At 42.7% G+C, this 22,083-nt stretch overlaps 1 protein-coding gene across 6 annotated transcripts in view; it reads left to right on the top strand.

Moving 5' to 3' along the window:
- Positions 1-22,083, top strand: part of Pde8b (phosphodiesterase 8B) — a 231,470-nt gene that overhangs the window by 25,014 nt on the left and 184,373 nt on the right. For 3 of the 6 annotated variants that reach the window (XM_008855988.2, XM_008855986.2, XM_008855985.2), the window contains exon 1: positions 7-473. The exons of 2 other annotated variants lie outside the window; for them this stretch is intronic. In XM_008855988.2, coding sequence (XP_008854210.1) covers positions 135-473 — 339 coding nt within the window. In that variant the 5' untranslated portion in view covers positions 7-134. Of the gene's footprint in view, positions 1-6; positions 474-22,083 lie in introns of those variants that run through there. One more of the 6 variants, XM_029557629.1, reaches the window with a different exon arrangement.

Below are 22,083 nucleotides of genomic sequence, written 5' to 3'. Positions count from 1 at the left end.
GGGGGGCGCGTACTCCGGGTGACGCCGCTGCCGCCGCTGCCGCCGCCGCCCCCTCACTGCAGGTGGCAGCGGGAGCGCCGGGTCCGGGCGGCTCGGGGGCGCGGGCGGGCGCGCGCGGGGGAGCCCGGCCGAGGATGGGCTGCGCCCCCAGCATCCATGTCTCGCAGAGCGGCGTGATCTACTGCCGGGACTCGGATGAGTCCAACTCGCCCCGCCAGAGCAGCAGCGTGTCGCAGGGCCCCGCGGCGCCCCTGCACGGCCTCTTCGTGCAGACCGACGCCGCCGACGCCATGCCCCCGAGCCGCGCGCCCGGACCCCCGGGTGCCGTCCGGGTCCGCAGGGCCCGGGCCGAGCTGGGCAGCGGCAGCAGCGCGGGCTCCTCGGGCCCCGCGGCGACCACCTGCAGGGGCCGGAGGCGCCACTGCTGCAGCAGCGCGGAGGCCGAGACCCAGACCAGCTACACCAGCGTCAAGGTAAGTGCCTGGGCGGGCGCAGGCTGCTGGGGGCCCGCCCGTCCCGTCCAGCACCCGGCCGGCACCGGGAGGGGGTTCCGGCGGAGTTGAGCCGCCTTGACGCGGTCGATTGGGGAAGGGTGTCACCTAGGAGGAGTTTACTTTTCATTTGTAACGTGGTGAGGGCCCGGGGACTTGGCGAGGAAAAAGACCCCCGGAGGGGTTCAGGGGAGCGACCCCAGCTGGTCCTGGGGTGGGGGTAGGTGGAGAGTGGAGCGCAGTGGGAAGCAGTTAGGGCGGCCTGTTTCTCATCGAAGGAAGACAAGCAGTGGCCGGATGGATGCACTAGGAGGGATGGGAGTGCATCACCTAGAGCATGGAGTTCCTCTGAATGAAATCTGGGCTCCGAGCTGGATTTGCATGCCTTGTAGGTAACTGGTACAGACCCAGCACCAGGATGTCTGAGCGTCTCAGGTTCAGATTTGCACCTGAGAGAGCCTGCCCGGCTGGATGGAGTTCACAGCCTTGGGGCCCAGCGCAGGGATTTGTGAATGAATGAGGGTGTTTGTGCTCAGACTAGAGGTAGAGAAGGGATTAGGGGAAGAGCAGAGGGGGACCTGTTGTCATTTCAGCGTTTCTCAAGGATGACTACGTCCTGGACGTAATTGAGAAAACCCAACCAGAGTTTGGATTGCCAGCAGAGCCACAGTAAGGGGCTCCTTCTGCATGCCGGTTCTGCACGCACAAGCTCCCCTTTCAGGAGCCTGGGGTTGTGAGGAAGTGCAAAGGATTGTTTGAATGGCTAAAGCAGTCCTTAGTTATTTCTTGATGAAAAATTTATTTGAATAGTGCCCGTTTATGTTTTCAAAGCATTATTGCATCCAAGATGGTTACTTTGTGCCAGATGGGACACTGGCCATTTTCTTTATAGCAAACCAAAGTGTAGTGGCATATCTAACTGTTTTGAGGGGAAACAAAAACACATCTTCATAACTCCTTATGTTATAGACATAGCTCTTCCATAGCCAGTAGATTACCAAGAACCATTCCATGATTTCTTGGCAAAGACACGGTAGTTAAAAACCTGTTCGACAGTTGGCTCAGTGTGGGAAGGCTCTGGGTCTTCCCTGGGTGAGGTGAACCTGCAGTGGAGGAGAGGGGAGGTTAGCATGGGCTGGCCTCAGTAAGATCAAAAGCTGCTTTTGATGAACTTAATTTTTGTAAGAATGGCAACTCATTTTGCCACACAAGATTTAACTGATATTTATTAGCCATTGAGATTTTTCTCTGGGAATAATCTTGAACACCACCATTAAAAATATACCATTTGGGTGGGCATAGTGGGGTACAACTTTAATCCCAGCACTCAGGAGGTAGAGGCAGGAGGATCTCTGTGAGATTGAGGCCATCCCAGTTTACATAGCAATTTCTAGGCCAGTTGGAGCTACAGGGAGACCCAGTCTCAAAGAAAACAAAAATCCCAATTTAATTGAGATCTACTATACACCAAGAATAAGGTTCTCTTCTTTTGATTATTAATGGTGCAATGATAGCATAGTTTAGCCACAGACTAGAGACTTGAGTTCAATTACGTTTGTTACAGAGGCTCGCGGTGGGCACAAAAACACCAGAAATGTACTTTTGTTTATTCCTTCCGGGGTTCTATTGCCACTAGTCACATAAAGTTAGCATTAGAAGAAATTTCAAGGTGTTAAAAAGCTATATTTAGCAACATGCTTAAATTGGGATGTTGCAAGGAAACTTGAAGGCCTGAAGCAGTAGATGACTGCTCATGAACTCTGGTATTTTGTTCTGGTTGTTCAAGATGAACTGTATTTTTGCCTTTCAGAGTAGCAAGGAACTCATTTTAGTACCTGGCAACTCTAGCAACTCGGCGTTTGTTTAGTGAAAGAAAAAATAATGAATGAAACCATTTTTCTGTGTTTTCATGCTTTCCTCAAGAGGCTACTTAGAAACCAAATGCAGTAAAAACTGATGAGAAAATGAGTACCAGTTATTAGCAGCTGGTATAAACTTGTGTCAGTCTCATTGCTACGTAGCGTAAGTGTTAAAAAGACTTGACCTGGGTAGGAATTTAACTCACTTTGCTTTATCAACAAGATTCCCAAGTAAGAGCTTACCTTATCCCAGCCCATTGCTAGGGATGTTGTGAATAAAGGTGCTGCTTTTCTGATTCCACACTAATTTGTAGTACGTAGATCTCAGAAAAATATATTTGAAATTAGAGATTAGAGAGATAGTTATGCAAATCTTATAGAACTTTATCACAGAGCTGCCCTAAAATATTTTATATTATCTTTTCACCTCAGGCTCAATGTTCTGCTGCCTTCTTCGGTCTGAAAGTTCACCTGGTCTGTATCTTTACGTGGATAATTTTTGAAAAATTTTTACCTTCATTTTTAGAATAAGAATTCTTTTGCTTTATGAGTGTGTGGTAGTTGCCAGTCACATGGCTCCTCTTTTCTTTCTAACATGCTTAGATAGGAAAATAAAATCTTTGCCATTGGGTCCTACTTACAGTGTTGGTGGGTTTCAGTAGTTTTTTTCCTTCTTTGTACATCAGCTCTAAACAATATCTTCATTAGCTAGTTGGCTTCTGGTGAAAAAAAAAAGAATGTTTGATCCCTTTCTAGCAATAATTCATTTCATTAAGCTTTTAAAATGATGAAGCATTGTGATGTCAAACATGATGTCAACAGGAACCTTCTTGAATACCTAATTGGCAAAAAAAGATTATGAGCATTAATAATTCATATGCAGTACCATGATATCACATGGGTTTCCATTTCTGGTAAGGAGTTAGATTTGTCTCCCAATTGCTGTAAAAATGCAACTTCCTAGCAATTTGTCTCCCTCTTTCTTGCCCTTCTATAAACAGTACTCCAACAGGAGACTCCTGCACGATGCTCACTCCTGAGTGTGCCAGTTTTATATTTCTTGTTCAGAAATCCTCAAAGGGGGCTATTGAACTTCTCTTGGGGAGGAACCAGGGATTCTTACAAATCTTTTCTTGTACCAGTTGTTGCTGCTTGGAGTATCTGGGATTGAGCAGCCCATTGCAGCACAGACCTTATTGATAATACACTCAACTTGCTGCAGAGTCAGTGCAGGTGAGCTGTATTGTGTATTCAGCACGGGAGGTTGTCAGCTTCCTGATGACTCTGTACTGATGGCCAGCAATGCCAGCTCCTCTCATCCCCTCCTTTTGTCCTGTACATTTATTCATTCAGCAAGCATTTATGCCAGCCTCCGTTTTTAAGTGTTGGGGATTCTGGAAAAATCCACAAGATTTGATGAGCAAAGACTAGGGAGAAGGGTAAATCTCTTGCAAAGGGATGTGCTTAAACCAGCTATTGTTGACTTCTACAGTGTTCCATGGCATTCTAGAATCGGGAGCTAATACTGAGTTGTTGCTACATAAAAGGAAAATAAATATTTATATGACCTTATAGTAAATAATGAGATTTTATTAGGGAAGGGATTAGAGCTACTTTTTATAGTCATTTCTGTTTTTCTAAGCATGATTCTCAAACCAGAATCACCCAGAGAACTTGTTAAACTACACAGGTCTGGGCTCCACCCCTAGAGTTTCTGATTTCATAGGTCTTGGGAGGGACCTGAGAACTTGAATTTTTAACAAGCTTCTGGGAGATGTAGTGCTCCGGATCTGGGACCACTTGGAGAGCCACTGCTTTTAAATGAATTAGATTGTCTTATTGCCCAGACAAATTAGGTGCGGCTGCTTGTAGCAGAGTGAAGTATCATATCACTATGGTCATAGTCCTGCCCGTTCGTGGACTCAAAGCCTGAGCTGCACAGTTGGTTGGAGAGGCTAAGTGGGGAGAGTGCTGGACCACATGGCACACTCGGGTTTCTTGAGGTTGAGTCCCCTACACTATCCTCTTTTGTGTGGTCCTGTGGTCTTCCTTTCCCATCACAGTCTTTCAGCTGCCTCTACCCTATAAGGACCATGTCCCACACCATGAGAAATTGCAAGGCAAGGGACAGTCCTAAAATATGGTTGGAAGTCAGGTGATACAGCCAAATATTCTGTTCTCCATTCTTGGAGTTCTTGCTAGTCCTTTCATCATTTTTTATTTCCAAATAGTACATAGAATGTAGTAAGCTCCAGCGAGTCTCTTAATTGACTTTAATCAAACCCAGGTTTTCTTTCTGCTATTGAGTATATTTTCACAGTTCTGTCATCTCCCAACATACAAATTAGAGCCAGTGATCATATGTTTTTTCAGTGCTAGGACTTGAACTTAGAGCCTCACACATTCTAGGCAAACTCTACCCCTGAGCTACCTTCCCAGTCCAAGTGATCACATTTATTTGATTTTTATTACTTTGTTCTGTAATTACACTAATTTTAAGGACAATCAGGCGATTCTTCTTTTTGACTCTGTTGAATAAGACTTCAAACCAGAAAATAACACTGTGCAATCTCCTGGCTTTTTGGAGGTGAGACAGTTTCTACTGAAATCCTGCCCTGCTGACCAATCGACAGAGCTTGTGCTCCAGGGGGACAGGCCATATGGGTGAGGGCAGGGCAGATTCTGTGACACCAGGTTGGTGATGGGCCAAGAAATCTGAACAGAAAGTAGGGGGTGAGCCCCATCGGCCCAGACAGAAATGTAGAGTCTTGAGACTAAAAAACAAAGTTGGAGAAGAATAGGTAAAAACTTTGAGTCATATGGCTAAGTACAAACTAGAATTCAGGGGCTCGTCAGAGGTGACAGCCACTGAACTGGCATGAGACTTCTGATGGGGGAACATACTTTCTATTCTTTTGGGGCTCTGTGCTGGGCATGAAGAGGTTATGGCCACAGGAGCTACTGGCTCCTGTACTGGGCTGTAGGTAACCAGTGCATTTAGACAAGGCAGGGCCAGCCTGCCATACCTTCTGTGTTCCCTGATCCAACAGTGTCTGGGCAGCAAACAGAACGTGAAGAAATAATCGCATGAAGGGACTGTTTCACAGGTATTGTCAGGATGACAGAAAGCCAACAGATGAGGCTGCAGGACCCTAAGACTAGAAAAACCAGGAGCTCTTGTCTCTCTAGAAGGATTATGGGGAGGGTGTAGTCATGGGAACCTGAGGAATCAAATCTGTAGGACAGAGAAGTCCCCAGAAGCTATGGCCTGAAGGACAGATGTGGGAGATGCAACTATTGGATTGGCACCTTGACTGGGCAGAAAAGGAGCCAAGTGGGCAAATAGCTTCATGCCATTGACCTCCTTTTCAGGAATCTTCTGCCCATAACTGCCTTTCACTAAACACATCTGGAAACCAGGGAGAAAAAGATTGCATTTGTTAGAGAGTAGTGCATGCAGGGCAGGGTGGAGAGTGAGGCTGGAGAAGCAGATTCTGAACATATCCCAAAGATGCCAAAAAGTGAAAAGGTGCTCATCAGAAAGAGAGAAACTCAGAGTGAGTTGGGCAGTTCAGATGGCTGTCTGAAACATCTTTATATGTGCTCTGGATTCATTGCTTGCATTCTTGTTTAATGTCTGATATTAAAATCTGTCCCGTGACTTTGGTTGGAGACCTCTAAGTGCTATAGACCCCCTCTTCAGATTACTACCTACCATCTCTGCTGACATTGGTTCCTCTTGCTTCCTCTGTCCTTGCCTGCTGTCTCCTCCCTCAACTGACAGCCCAGGGGTCAGTGTGGGCAGAGGAAGTACTATACCCTAGCAGAGTCCATGGGCCTAGCCTGGCCACTTTTTCTCATTTTGTATTTACCTGCAAGCTTACAGCCTTCTTTCCACTGTCAAAAAAGTGAAAAAAAGAAAAAAGAAATGAATTTTAACATGTATTTATAAGCTATTATTTTCAGTAAAAAATGTTCACATTTTGACCATGTTTTAAAATATTAAGATGTGTGCTGGAGTCTTTGTTACTTATTTATTTATTTTGTGGGACTGCAGATTGAGCTCAAGGCCTCCCACGCACTAGTCAAGTGCTCTACCATGAAGCTACACCCCCAGCCTTCTGGAGTTTGTTCTAGATAGAGGTTACCTTTATTTTATAGCAGGAGTCTAAGTAGTTATTATATTTTAATAAAAAATACTGCTGTTTAACGAGTTGCTGTATACATTACTTGAAAATAAGCAGTGGATTGTTTTTCTAGCTTAGCTTGTTACCATTCATCTCCTCTTTCTGCCTCTCTAGTGAAAACCCACAGGAAAACAGTTCCTACAGTGGAATTCTCCTGTTCTGCTGACAGTGTGCTTCTAGAAACTTGTGATTGCCATAATAAAAGTCAGGAAACAAGTTTACTTTCCCCTAATCTATCAAGGAAAGAAGGAATATTTTGTGATTGTATCTTGTTTCCTAGGTAATGTTGTAGTTGTAGATTTTTAGAAGGTAAATACGGTGTATATAATAACATTAGCTTTTATTTAAGTCATTGCTATTTGCTAAGCATGTAATATACATTGTTTTATCTAATGTACCTGCAACTACAAATTATTATTTCTATTTTTGAAAAATGAAGAAAGTGAGGCGGCAAGAGGTGGAATAAATTGCCCAAGCTCAGAGCTGAAATTTGCATGAAAGATTGACTTGAACTCCAAGCATCTTAACTGCTTCTCATCAGATGGTCTACCTCTAGGGGTGGGGCAACATGGGACCTGTGGACACCCAGGTGTCAAGGCACACATGTGGTTGGTGCTGGACTACAGAGTTCTCTGTGGTAGAGCAAAGCGGTGATAGCAGATGGGCAGGGAAGTGGGGGGTTATGAATGTGATTTTTCCTCTTATACACTGGTGGTCACAGTAAGTTCTATAAGCTTTACCTGGTGCTGTTTTTTGAGGTGAATAGAGAATGTTTGAGACACACGAAATTCTGCCAGCAGCAACAACACATGCCATTGTTTTCACTAAACATACTGCGTGACATCTTATGAGTGTGGTACTATACCATTTTTAGATGCTAATATTCTTGTGCTTGCCATTGTTATTATCTTGGTAATTAAAATGAGACTTGGGCTATGTAGCTATTTTTGAAATATGATGTTGTTTTCTATTGGAAAATGAAAGCCACACTTTCAAATAGATTGACTTGGCAGCATAGACTAAGTAGATTTATAGAGATATGTCATCCAGACACTGAAAACCACTACCACTCATTGATTTGGTCTGCTTCAACTGAATTTCCAAAAGAGAAGACATGAAGGGATCCTTGCAGGTGAAAGCCTTGCTGGAGTGGGGCTGTTGGGTGCACAAGGCAGAGGCTGAAGGCAAGGACCTTGGTGTTATCCTGAGATGGCTCCGCATGGAGTTCTCTGGCATCATCCTATAGCCTGAAGCCTGGGTCTGGACTTGTGCTTAAGTTGTGCTCAGACCCATTCTGGAGGAGCTCTGCTGGCTTTTGCAGTGCTGCTTTCCTCTCAGATTCAGTGTGTAGTATCTGGGAAGACCATACACTCTCCATCTGAAACCTGTTTTCTCTCAGACAAGAAGATAAAACAATTGGCCACTGGGATGCAGTTGCCTGTGTGAGTCACAGACTTGAGAGAAGCCCTTGAATTCTGGAAACTTTTATAGGAAGGCACTAAGAGGCTTCTAAGCAACCTATCACAAGCGATACATATACAACTTTTAGGAAGTTTTTTTTAATGCCATAACCATGAGTAACATGAAAACTCAGGAACTGGGAGGTGATGACTAGAGTCAAGGTGAGAAAAGACTTTATTTCCTCCAAGGCTCCTGCCAAGGGAGCTTCAATCCAGAACAATATCAAATGGACAGAAAAGCAGGTTTATTTGTTTATTTATTTAAAAATTATTTGGGATTTATTTATATTTTATGTATATGAGTGTTTTGCCTGCATGTGTATGAATGCACCACATGCGTTCAATGCCAGATACCAGAAGAGGGCTTTGGATCCCCTGGAACTAGGGTTACTGATGGTTGTTAGCTGCCATGTGGGTTCTGGGAACTGAACCCAGGTCCTCTGCAAGAGTAGCTAGTGCTCTTAACTGCTGAGCCATCTTTCCAGCCCCACATTTATTTTTGAGACATGGTCTTGTTATGAGGCCAAAGCTGGCCTGGATCTTGCTCTGTAGTCCAGGCTAGCTTTAAATTCCTGATCTTCCTGCCTCTACCTTCCAAGTGCTAGAATCACAGGCCTACACTACCACACACAGACAAGAAGCAGGTTTATGAAGGCCGGTGATGATCCAGCAGCTCTGACCTTACCCACTAGTGTTCTTTGGGTCATGTGGGAGATAGTCTTGCATGAGAAACTGAGTGACTTTTGAGGAAAGCAAAAGCCACTAATTGCATTTTGAGCTGAGCCTTAGTTAAACTGGAAGTTTTAATATACAACCAAGGGACTGTGGTAGTTAAAAGAATGATGGGTCAGATAAGATAGAACTGAGCCCCCAGGAGCACACTTAGACACACGTGCACATGCACACACCCACACACATACACATGCATATACACATATACACATATATGCACACACGTGCCCTTCTACTGTGGAAAGTGTGGTAGGGAGAGAAGGCTTAGATAGACAGGTTTTTATGGGGCTTTCTGCTTTCTTCCTCCCAAATATATAAGGCTGGGTCTGCAAAGCCAGTTCCAGACTCCTCACCCACTGGATCCCCACAGGTCCTCCTGTCCCTGGGATGGTGGGTCTGCCCATCTACTCAGACACAAAACCCAGGGTGAGCTCTCTAACAACTAGTGCCTTTTTCTGCAGTGGTCTGACCCAGCAGGAATGCAGGGCCTTAAGGTTTGTTGAATCTCACTATGAGCCTGCATGTCTTTGGAGGAGCTGGTGAGGGGGTGGTATGTGGTCCAGTTAACTTGACCTTCCAAAGGGCAGTGGTAGGAGGAGTGTTGAACTATTTCTCTCCCTTGCTTGTTGAGATTTTCACGAAGAGAAGAAGAAATGTTGTCAAAGGCCAGAAGAACATCTGTATGTCAAAAGTAAGAACTTTAGATTAATATAAAAGGCAACCCTCACTTTGATACGCAGATTATATGACAAACAAACCCCAGATAGTTTTTTAAGTCACATAGCTGATACCAGGAGTGAATTTTCATATAGAAACAATGTTACATGTGGCATTTAGGTTTCTAGGTCAGTTCAAAAAATCTTTAACCCATTGTGTAGCTGGGATATGTTTATAATATTGAAACAATACTACTGTGAGAAAAACAAAATTGAGTTAGGACTTGTTTCTTTCCTATGCACATCCTTTGGGAGAAGTGGGTTTAATTAGAAGGTCGTGAAGTAGATGGGGGGAGGGTCCTTCAGGGAGCAGCTATTGTGGGGGATTATGGGAACTGATCCTCAGCATGCTAGGCAGGCTGAGGCTTGGGTGTTGTTTATCTCACAGAACTAGGGAGGAGGCTGAGACAGGGCTCCAGCAGCTTGTTCAAGCTCAAGATCATCACAGCTAGGGATTCAAGGTGGCGTCTGTCAAATTGTCCTCTTTACATCATACTGTTTTACCTCCATTAAATCCTGTCATCAGGAAGCACATGGTGGCCATCTCTTCTTGGATGCTAACCCTTGCGAGTGGTCATTGCTTGCATCCTCTAGTTGTTTGGGGCTGGAATGCGGCAATGTTCCCATCTACCATTTTTTCATTTGTCGGCCAGGGTAGCTCTACAAAGACAAGCTTCCTTTCACTAGCTAGTTGGTTTCCCTGGGATAGTTTCTGTAGGAAAGACAGATTAAATGAGTGCATTTTTCCTGTTATCCCCAGTTTTCAAAATAATTCGTTGATTCTCTGGTCTTCTCCTAAGGCAATAAGGAATTTTTGAGTGTTTGTTTGTTTCATTAGTATTATTTTGAATCCTTATGGGTTCAGTACAACATATTATATGTTAAAGCATTGCAATGATTAGACTTTTGGGTGCTAAATTGCTCATTTTTGTCTAGAAGGAGTTTATTCAAGTTGGTGAGGCACTTTTGTTTGAAACAATAGTTCCAGTTAAGCTCACTCAGTTTTCTCCTTATTCCTAACATCTTTGGAGACAAGGACTTACTGACCATACCAGAGGTGGACATCTATCTTAGTGTCCATGCCACTATCCCCAGTCATCCCAAGGTCCCAAATATCATGGGACTTTTTCTTTTTAGGCAGGGTCTCTATATAGCCCTACAGAGCCTTGAGTTCATTATATAGCCTAGGCTGGCCTTGAACTCATGGCAATCCTTCTGCCTCAGACATCTGCAAACAGCCTCCTATTGTAGACCCTGCCCTGTAATTTTTTTGTAGTGACAAAAGGGAGGCCTAGAAGTGATGAGATGGCTCTTACTATCCTGGGCTTGAGGTTAGTCTCGGCCCTACACCAATTTTGTGACCAAGAAGAATCTATATAACTCCTTCTTGTAAAGAACCGGAACAAGTATGACAGAGGTCCAGTCCTTGTAAATATTTTAAGGTTTCAAGTGTGTGTGTGTGGTGCTGGTGGTGAGGACACAGTAGTGAACCAAACCTGATTCTGTCTTTTTGAAACTTTCCTTGTTTGTGCCCAGCAGTGTTTTTCCTTTGTGGGAAGGTGCTGTGTTGACTGAATGCTGACTAGCAGTAGTTAAGAGTTAGAGGCTAAGTTCTTTGAGATGAAATCCTCCTCTTGGTAGGGGGGACATGATCAACTGTGAGCTGAGGGATGAGTCACCCAGGAGCAGACATATGTATGATCACAGATACATTCACACCAAGGGGCCAGAGGCTGAATTAAGGTCAGGCTCTCTAAAACTGGCGCTCACAGCTTCCAGATGCAGATATTTAAGAGAATCTACGAAGAATGAACATGCAGTGTGGTGGGCTTGCCACTGAGAAAACCTTTGGGTGACATGGTTTACAGGCTCCAGATAGGGCTTGCCTTGGGTTGAAGCTCTAGAGCAGCACTGTTCCATGGTAATGATGTAATGTGAGGTACAGATGGAAGCCACATAGGCTACGTTGGAATTTCCTAGAACTCATTTTCAAAAAGTAAAAACATTTCTATTGCCAATATATTAAGAATATTATACTAATATATATGTATATAATTTAGAAATTAATGAGATAGTTTACATTATTTTTTTAAAAATTGGAACTCTTTGAAATCTGGAATATACTTCATTATTAGAAGACATCACAATATGGACTAGCCACTCTTTAAGTGCATAATGGTCACACAGAAAGCTGTCATCATGGAAGAGGGACAGAAAAAGCCAAACTTCTTATCAGGCTTATAAATCAAGCAGTTACAATTTGAGGTTGTAATTTGAAACATGCTGCAGAGGTTTTGCTGATTATTTGTCTCTCAGTTCTGTTTTTTCTTATTCTCCTTTGTATTATTGGGACTAGAAGTCTACAAACTGTGCTCCTGATGCTTTTTCCACGGGAGGCTTCTCTTAAATTCTTCAAGGAGATATTTACGAGAAATTTCAATGTAGGAGAAAGGAGGAGGCAATAGCAGTCTCCACCTGCAGGGTGCCGGTGTCCGCCCTCCAGCTGATCAGCACAGTGTGGGCTTGGGCACCAGCCCAGGGTATGAGAAGCTTCTTGCCTGTGGGTGCTGCCTCTTCACCTATTTAGCCTCTCTGGCTCTACTCCCCCTTTCACTTCATCTCTCTACAGCCTACTCTTTGGGAACGGTTCTTTCCTCTGCCTCCCTTCTTAATATATATGGAGTGGTTTCTGGTTTTCTCATCAGACACTTGGGGCTTGAAATCAGAGAGAATTAGCTTACATCTCATGTGCAACACCCACTTAATTCTCTGACTTCTCATCATTTTCCCCTCTGTCTAAGGGAGATAGATGTATTGAGCTCATAGAGTTGCTATGAGTACAGTATAATACAAATATACACACACACGTATATATGTATATGTACCTTAGTTAGCTTTGAGCAGAACTCTCTGTGTTCCTTGTTATGGATTACAATATACAAGGCAAATATGAAGGCTCATCAGCTAATTTTTATTGTGGAAAAGCCCAAATATATACAGAAAAGAGAAAAGCACAGAATGACACTTCGTGTTCACACCACCCAGTTTCAACAGCTTCGCAATGAAGCCTACTCTTTTATTTATACCGCCTACTCTCCCCTAACTCTGAGATTATTTTAAAGTGAATCTAAAACATCCTATTATTTTAGCTGTAAGTTTTCAACCTGCAACTCTAAAAAACATAACCATAATACTGTTAGCAAGTCTTCAAATTAAAATAATTCCTCAACATTATTAAATACCAAGCCAGTGTTAAAATGTTCCCAATAATCTCATAACTGTTTTCACTTAAAGCTTTTTGGTTTGACCTATCTTAGAATAAGATCCACCCATTGGAATTAGTTGACATGTTGACATGTTTCATGAGTATCTTTTAAATTGTGTACCCCCACCTCCTTTCTTACAGTTTGTTTGATGAAACTGGGTCATCAGTCCAGCTGAGTTTCCCACAGTCTGTTTCTCCAGTTGCATTCCTGTGGGATATTTACCACATTCTCCTGGCCCTGGATTACTGTATACCCGTGGTTAGCTTCAGAGACTTGATCAGAGTTGAGCTTCTGAAGTGTTTTTCTTCAGGAGGAGGCACACCATATCTGACTGCCTCCCTGGTAGGTTAGTCCACTAAATGTATCATTCTTTTTACAACACTCAGGGATGATTCCATAAAGGAAAACTTCCCTTCATCAACCATTTGATTATCTTCAGGTTTAGTTCATGGGGGAAAGGGGAAGGGAAGTGTTTCCTTTTTTTTCCCCTTCCTTTTCTGTGCACCATTTTCAAAAGGAGTGTTCCATAGCATTCTCTAAGGTATGAGTGATACATTCTGTCTGGTGTGAACTTGTCAGTTTATGGGCATGAGATGTGCCTGAGTCCATCCTGCTTAAATTCCTCACTGACGCTCAGTTGTCCTATCTTCGACCATGTTGGTGCCTGTGCCCTTTTCATCCTGCTATGGGGACTTTCAGAACCATTCTTATTTTTTGGTGTGACAAGATGTTTCGGGTTGAGGGTATTCATAACCTGCCCTGATCTGGACTCAGTCACTTCTCCTGGGAACCTAATTATTTTTACTGTAAAGTTGGATTTAGAGCATGATCTTGGCAGCAGGGTGCTCGTTATAAAGATCAGGTGGACCAGTCTTTGTTTCTGGACTTTCTAGGTGGACATGGCCAGGAAATGAAAAAAATTTAAAGATAAAAATGTACCATGGATTTTTCTTTTCAATTCAAGTTTAGAATTAGACATTTCCTTAACTTCACCACTAAACATTTCTTTTTCTTTTTCCCATGATGTAAGTCCTAATTCTTAGCATTTTCACAGATGTCATCATTTATTCTACTGTAAAACACACAAACACACTCATCTCAGAAGTGATCAACAGTGTGATTGAGATGTTCTCCTGGAAACAATTTAATTTTCTCTCAATGATTTAAAAAAGTTTTTAAATGTTGTATGAGTATTTTGTCCACTTGAATGTAAGTATGCTGTGTGAGCAATACCCGCAGAGGTCAGAAGAGAGTGTCAGATCCTCTGGAACTGGAGTTACAGGTGGTTGTTAGCCACCATGTGGGTGTTGGAAACTGATCCCAGGTTCTCTGCAAGAGTAGCTGGTGCTCTTAACCACTGAGCCACCTCTCCAGCCCATTTCCCAATGATTTTTAATGTCAGGATTATATTTCTTGGGGGAAGTACAGACAAACTATTGTGTTTTAAAGTAAGTAATGTTTCTTTTTGTGTTTCTTTGTTTCACTTTACTTCTGATTATCTTTTTAAAGCTTAATTTTGTGTTCATAAAAATATTATTTACATGTCTCAAAGTAAAATTAAAAAAATATATTCAAAGAAGTTTAGATTTTGTCTTTGTTCCTTCCAGTCTGTGATCTCTATCCAATAGGTAGACATGTCGTTAAAATTTATGAGTTTCATACCATTCATTTAAACATAAATGTGCTTATGCCTTCTGTGTATTGTACTCGTGGTAGAGCGGTAACTTAGTTTTCTGCATTTTTCTTTTTTCACTTAACATTATATCCTGGAGAGCACTCCACTGGAACTCATAAAGATAGCCTTCATTCTTTCTATAGTTGCAGAGAGTGTCCTTGTATGGATGTACTGTGGCTTATTCAACAAGTCTCATAGATCTTTTAAAAATGTTTAAGACAGTAATGAAATACAGTTTTCTAGAAAGGACATGTTCCCTTATCCTGAGCCATAACTCATCCTCCAGAGCTCTTTGTTTCTCTCAGAATGATAAAATAGTAGCATAGCTTTAGTTCAAGCTTGAGTTGAAAGCCACTAGCAGAAGGTTCTCTGTGATTCAGACTTGTTCTTGTCTCTTTTTAGCCAGCCGTAGTTCAGTTTTAATGGAGTTGGGAGGTCTCTGAGGTGTTTGTCTAGGGCAGGTTGCCCTATGAAAAGTATGTTGGATACCCAAATTCTTCCTTATTATAGCAGCAGAGTGGTGTGGGCAGGAGAGCAACTGCCTTTTCATCTGCACTCCACCTTTCCACTTACCTCAGCATCCCATGTAGATACACTACCATGAACTCTGTCAGCACCCATGGTACCACAGGGGCTCACCACTATCTGTTTGGTTTTTTAAATTATTATTATATTGTTTAAAATTATGTGTACTTGTGTGTGATGGGGGCGGGCAGAGGTGTGTGCACTTGAGTGCAGGTGTCCATGGAGGCCAGAAGAAGGCATTGGATCCCCCTGAACTGGAGTTAGAGGTGGTTCTGGGAGCCAAATTTGGGTCCTCTGCAAGAGCAGCATATACTCTCAACCTCTGAGCCATCTCTCCAGCCTCTACCTGTCATTTTAAAGAGCTTCTTTGAATGTTCCTAAAAATTTGGAACATAATTGATATTCATCTCAAGCTTAATCCCCAAGATCTAAAATCAAGTTTTTTTCTTCTACATTAAAAATGAAGGGACAGTAAGATGGCTTAGCAGTGAAAGATGCTTATAGTGAAAGCCTGCTAGCCTGCGTTCAATCCCTGGAACCTACAAAAAGGTAGAAGGAGAGAACCAAGTCCATACAGCTGTCCTCTTCATGCCTGCAATGGCATACACACCTGCTCACATCAAGGGGGCACACACACAAGAATGATAAAGAGAAATTTTTAAAAAAACTTTCAAAAAATGCAGTGCATGGCTATATATTCCTTTGTGTGTTTGAAATTTCTGATTCTGTCTTTGTGATAGAATGATATGTCTGATCTATGATGCTTTCCCTAAAGGGGTTTCTTATATTCAATATTATTTGTAAACTGATCTTGTTTGTTTACCTTATATACACATCAACTAGTAATGCTCAAGGCGGCTTCTTGGCTCACAAGTGTTGTAGATGAATGAACAAGATGTGATAAAGTTGGTCTTGAACAGAGGAAGAAAGATAAAGAAACAGAGATACCAACAAGACAGAAAAACCATGAACCAGAATGAGAAGGAAATGGGGGGGCACAGATGGGAACCAGAAGATGGAAAAGGTATTGTAGAGAGTGGGGCATCTCAGTGGGTAAAGGCACTGGCCACCAAGCTTGACTACTTGAGTTCAATCTCCAGGACTAACGTGGTGGAAGGAGAGAACCAATTTCTGTGGGTTGCCCTCTGACCTCCACATGTATGTCACATATGAGCATACATACATACCCAATAAATAAGTGTAACATTTTTTTTAAAGCATGGATGTGCATGTCCAAAAGAAATCATCTTAGTGGAGGAGCGATATAATTGTGAGTCACTGAAGATTCAGGACAGGGTTTAAGATGTCTCTGTTTAGGAAGGGGAAGCAACATTGGGATAAAAATGTAGGGAAGTTCCATCCTAAAAATATTTCTTGAGAATCTGACTGAGTATCAAACACTGAATATAAAGACTATAGGACCATCACTTTCCTAGGGAAACTTAGATGGGATAGGGATATAACAGGTACAGAGTTATTTCCCTGTAGCTATAAAGCACAGTATTGCAGATGTGGGGTATTTTTACTTTCTATGATCAGGCCTGGTTTATCTGACTTCTTTGCTTCAGGGCGTCTTAGAAGGCAGCAATGAAGGTGTTGTCTATGGTTGGGTCTTGTGTGAAGGTTGAACTTGTTAAGATCTTCAAAGCTCACTTTTGTGATTGCTAGCAGGATTCAGTTCCTTGATGGCTGTTAGACTGAAGGTTTTATTTCCTTGCAGGCTAGAGACCACCTTCAATTCTTTCACACACTGAATTTCTCCAACATGGTAGCATGCCCTGCCAAAGCCAGCAAAAGAAACAGTTTACCATTAACTAATATGATAGGCATAATCTTTTGTAGTCCATTATAGATATGCAGGAGGGGATTCCACAGGGATGTAAGTCCCAAGAGGTGGGACTCACTGGTGGCTGTGGTGGAGCCTGCTAACCATTACAAGTGTTTGCCACAGTTCTGTAATGTTTAAATGAGGCACACTCCAGGGAAGAATGAAGGGAGAGTGTCAGTTCAGCCGGGAATGGAAATGACTTCCTAAGTAATGCAATACCTAGATGTCCCGAGTGTGACCTTGATGGACAAATAAGGACTGATCTGCTGTGCAGATGATATGGGAAGAGGAGGGAAAGGGACATTCTATATAGAAAGAACAATGAGCAACAGAGAGGCCAAATCTCCTGGCTTGTCAAAGGACCACTCCCAAGTAGTTCTGGGTGACTGTATGCAATGGAAGACAGGAAAGAAGAATGAAAGGCAGGAGAAATGAAAGGTGAGGCCCAGAGGCTGAAGAAGGAGGACTTTGTCAAAGAGACACCAGGAGGATTTTAAGCAAGGGGGCTGGTGTAGTCAGAGTTATGGTCTCACTGGTATGAATGATTGATGTGAGCAACTTTTATAATAACTTTGATGCCTGAGGAAGAGGGCCTGTGTTAAAGTAGTGGCAAGGGAGAAGAGAAGGTGTGTTTTTTCTTTAAATTATATAGTTATATGATGCTTGGAAAAGGCAGAATGGGAGAGAGAAGAGTCCATAATGATGTCTGGGCTTTGGGTTAGTTTTGCAGAACAGCCTCATTGGAATGCAGGGGAAAGAGAAGGCGATGGAAGGAAAGAAAAGCGTGGAAGGGGGAGGTCTGTCCGTGTTTGTGTACGTTTATAAATTGACTACGGGAGAGCCTAATTCAAAGGATCCTTTACAGCATTTATGTTCTGCAACTATGCAAATCTACTTTTTACTTAAACCATATGCTTCACTGGTGGGAGATGGAATCAAATATTGAATTCATTTCTCTTGCAAGCGGTTGATAAAGGAAACTTAGTGTCAGAATTCTAGTAAACATAGACCAAAAGTAGGAAGCCTATCTGCAAGTTCTGTCTAGTGCTTGGAACATTGTAATCTGGTCTTTGCATGCAAATAATACAGGGCACTACTTAGCAAGACTTCTTCCTGAACATTGAAATATAACTTGCAAAACATAAAATTTGCATTTTAATTTTTTATCATATTTATTGATCTTGGGGTGTGTGTGTGTGTGTGTGTATGCACTTGTGGGGGTCAGAGTACAACTTGTAGGAATTGGATCTCTTTTATATCATGTGTTCTGGTGATCAAACTCAAGGTGTCAGGCTTGGCAGCAAGCCCCTTAACTGCTGAGCCACCTCACTGACCCCAAATTCTCCATTTTTAGTGTACAGTATGTGGTTTTTGGTATAGATGTTCCTTCATTTACAATGGTGTTGCATTCCAATAAGCCCACTGTGAGTTGAAAATATTGTTCAGTCCCCCCACCTCCCTGAAAAGTACTTAAAATGCCTAATCTCTGACTTAGGTAGACTATCTTAAACATGCTTTGAACATTCACATTGGCCTTCAGTTGGGTGATAGAATCTAATACAAAGCCTTTTTTTCAGTACTGGGGATCGAACCCAGGGCCTTTCACATATTAGGCAAGGGCTCTGCCACTGAATATATAGCTAGCCCTTTTAAAAGCTTTTTATTTTGAGACAAAACCAAACTAAGTTGTTCAGGCTAGGCTTTAATTTGTTTGTAGCCCAAATGGGTCTTGAACTTGAATTCCTCCTGCCTCAGCTTCCTGAGTAGCTGGGATTATAGACTTGCATCACCAGGCCAGGATCCACAAAGCCTATTTTATAATAAAATGTTGACTATCTCATGTACACAGAAATAGACATTTTGTAGACATAATGGGATATGGATACATAAAATATAATACCAAAAACTTAAAGCAAACACAAAACAAAACAAAAAAACCCAACACACCCCTCTGGCAATACTGTGTGCTGTACTGTTGATGTTTTTTTCTTGTGACTGTGACTGGTGTGGCTGCACAGCATTGAGAGAAAGTATGGTCCTGCATATTGTTAGCCCAGGAAGCAAAGTTTGGTTTGGTTTCTGTTCAATGCATATTGCTTTAATATTATTGTAAAGTTAGAAAACTTGTGAGCCAAACCATCATTAGCTAGGGATAATCTATATATTGATGATTATGAAACTACCATGCTCTCTAATGCTAGACTATTTTTACCATTCTCCTCAAAGAACTGCATTCCATTCCAATGCCTCCTCCTTCCAGGGACCATGGACAACCACTAATTTGCTGTCTGTCTCTGTGGATTTGTTTCTTCTTGACATTTCATGTAGATGAATTCAAACAGTAGATAGCATTTTGTATCTGCCTTTTTCCACATGTTCCTCTGTACCCTCAGGTAGAGTTCTTCTTATTGACATTTGTGTTGTCCCACCCTGTTGTCTGTTATGTGTTTTAATTTCATTTCCCTGATGATGAATTCAGGGTTGTTCTTAAGAATTAACAAGACAGTCTATGTGAGGTCTCAATGTGAATTTCTCAGTTCTCCACTTGATTAAGGGATCCTTCAGCATAGCTGTGCTAGTGTTGCCTGTTGATTTTATTCATGCTGCATCAGAATAAAAGAAAGAAAGGCAGAGTAGAAGTATGACTCCCCCATGGAGCTTCACAAGGGGTATGCCTGAATCCCTATGGGACCTTTCCCAGAGCTCTGAATCACACTGTGATGGGGCCTGCCCAGCTAGGCAGTGTGTGTGCATGCCAGTGCCTGCATGTGAAAGCCAGAGTTCAATCTCAAGTGTCACTCTTCAGGTCTCATCCACCTGTCTTGGATCATGCCCAAGAGACTATGCTGGCTGGCCAGTGAGCCCCAGGGATCACCGTCTCTAACTCTCCAGAGCTTGACTTACAGAGGGCTGTGCGCCTGGCATTTTTTTACATGGGCTCTGGGGATCAAAATCAGGTCCTTATCCTCACAAGGCAAGCAATTCACAGACTGAACGATCTCCTCAGGCCCTAGTCTGTGTGCATTTTGGAAGAGCTACAAGTTCAATGAGTAGGCAAAGTTAAGGATGGGGAATCCCTGTGAGTCTAGTGTGGGAATAATAACTAGAGGGAACCTTGAAAAGCAACAATCCTGAAGGTGCCTTTCTTCACCAGCACAGGGGGCCATTTAGCTCTCACAATTACCCCAAGAGTTGGTCACCATTTTTACAAGTGCGGCAATCAAAGTTTAGATTTGGTTTGCAAGTTTACCGTCAACACATAGTCACTGGAATCACAACAGTTTCATGCACTGGTTTGGGTACTTTTAGTTCTACAGTGTGTGCTGGTGCTTGATACTTAGTTTGGGGACTATGGAGAGAACTGTAGTAAAGATAATTCCCAAATGGTAGCTTATACAAAATTTCCCTGTAGTTGTTTTGGAATGCATTTTCTACATGCTCGGATGAAGGCAGATACAGAGCTGGAAGTATGGAAGTAAGTTTGCTACACAGAAAACAAAGCCAAGAAGCCAGGCCACAAAGGTACAGTTTTAAAAGAACCAGGAAAGTCTGTGGGAACATCCCTATAACATTTCAGTTCTTCCTACCTCTTTCTTAGATTAAATAGTATTGCTTTCATGATTGACACAGTGCCTAAGGAAACATTCTGTTTCTCTTGTAGGCTGCTCTTCCTTAGTTTCCATGAGAAGAGTAGAATTTTAGCCTTCACGGAGGGAATTTGAATTGTATTCATTTAATTTTTAATTAATTTAGAGTCTCACACCAAACTGAATGAGTTCATTGTTTCAATGAGGCTGGCTAATTATGGAGGTCCTGGTATCTACCTATCTCTGCCCGCCTCTCCTATGCTGTGGTTATAGGCATAGCCATGCTGGGTTTTTTAATGTGGGTGCTAGGGATTTGAACTCAGATCCTTGCATAAGCATAGCAAACCATCCCCCCATCCTGAAGGGTGGAATTTCAAATAATCTTTCCTTTGGCATGATCTTCTGAGAGAGTGGAATGGATAATGTAACAGTGTCAAGTGGGAGCCCTGTGACAAAAGGTTTTGCTACATGTTAATTCAGAACTGATTGCAGTTGTCAAAGTTACATCAATCCCTGTCCCAGGAGAAACAGCTTCCTGGAACTGAATCTGATGAAGAAACCTCAGTGTATGTTCTGCCTACACAATTGTGAGCAGAGAAAGGGGAAGACGGTGAAGATGTCCTGGCTGTATAAAGCCTTCACCAGCCCTGGCACCACTAGGTGCAGAGTCTCTGGCAGGTGCTGTGTTCATGGGGTCACAAGTTAGCACCAAAACAGGGCACTGGAACAGATGGGAGTGGCAAGAAATAGCCTGACCCCTCTCTCTTCTCCAGTGCCTTGCCAGTGCCTCCTATTCATAGTACCAGTATGAGGCCTTCCTCAGGGGAGGCTGCCAGGGTCAGCATTCACACCAGGTAGGATGGGGCCGTGGATGCATAGAGGCATGGTGATGTCCAGTTGGAGATTAACCTGCACATTATTCAGCATTTTCAGTGACCACATTGCATTTTTTGGGTTAATTTTAGTATGTGTTATTTTGAAAAAATAATTGTAAAATAGAAAAACATGTTTTTTATGAATTAAGAAAGATGCTGCATTTCCTGTTGTATAAATCTTATCTCTTAGGCAATAAACTTTGTTATGAAGTCTCTTAAATTCTCTTTTTCCCTTATTTTCCTAATACACTGGTGTATGTCACTGGACTCTGGTAAGCCTGAAACACAGAGAGCCAGGATATTTTCCAGAGAGGCTGGGTATGGTGGCTTCCCACCTGTAATCCCAGCACTTGGCAGATTAAGGGAAGGAGGATCAGGAGTCCAAGGCCAGAATTGGGTACTTTGGGTGTTCAAAGCCAGCCTTAGCCATAAGAGATTCAGTCTCAAAAAGCCAAAAGGGAGTGGGAAGGACAGAGGGAAAAGAGGAGAGAGGAAGGGGCCTTTTTCTAGATGAATGTGCAGGTGTTTGTGAACTGTTCATAGGTGGTCATTTGTCTTCCAATTAATCAAAGTGGAGTTAGGTTTACATCTTTTGTGCCTCCTAGCTGAGTGGGGAGATGCAGCTGTGTTAGAGATGTCCACATAGCTGCACAGACCTCCCGGCAACACAGCTGAGAATTATTTTGCTGCACATATCAATGAAAAATATCAACTTGAAATGTTTGTGCTAGTCAGGGTGACCTGCTTTCAGCATCACGTGCGTATTCTCCTGGGTCTGAGTGAAGGGCCAAGATGAAGGTCTGTGTCTCCAGATGCCTATGGGGTTGCTAGGAAATGATTTTCAAAGTGCTCTGTGGTGATGCAGTGGGATGAACTTTTTGT

This window comes from Nannospalax galili, unplaced genomic scaffold, assembly GCF_000622305.1.
Source record: "Nannospalax galili isolate Female #2095 unplaced genomic scaffold, S.galili_v1.0 scaffold907, whole genome shotgun sequence".
In the NCBI taxonomy this organism is placed as follows: Eukaryota; Metazoa; Chordata; class Mammalia; order Rodentia; family Spalacidae; genus Nannospalax; species Nannospalax galili.
This window is presented reverse-complemented; position numbering and strand designations above follow the sequence as displayed.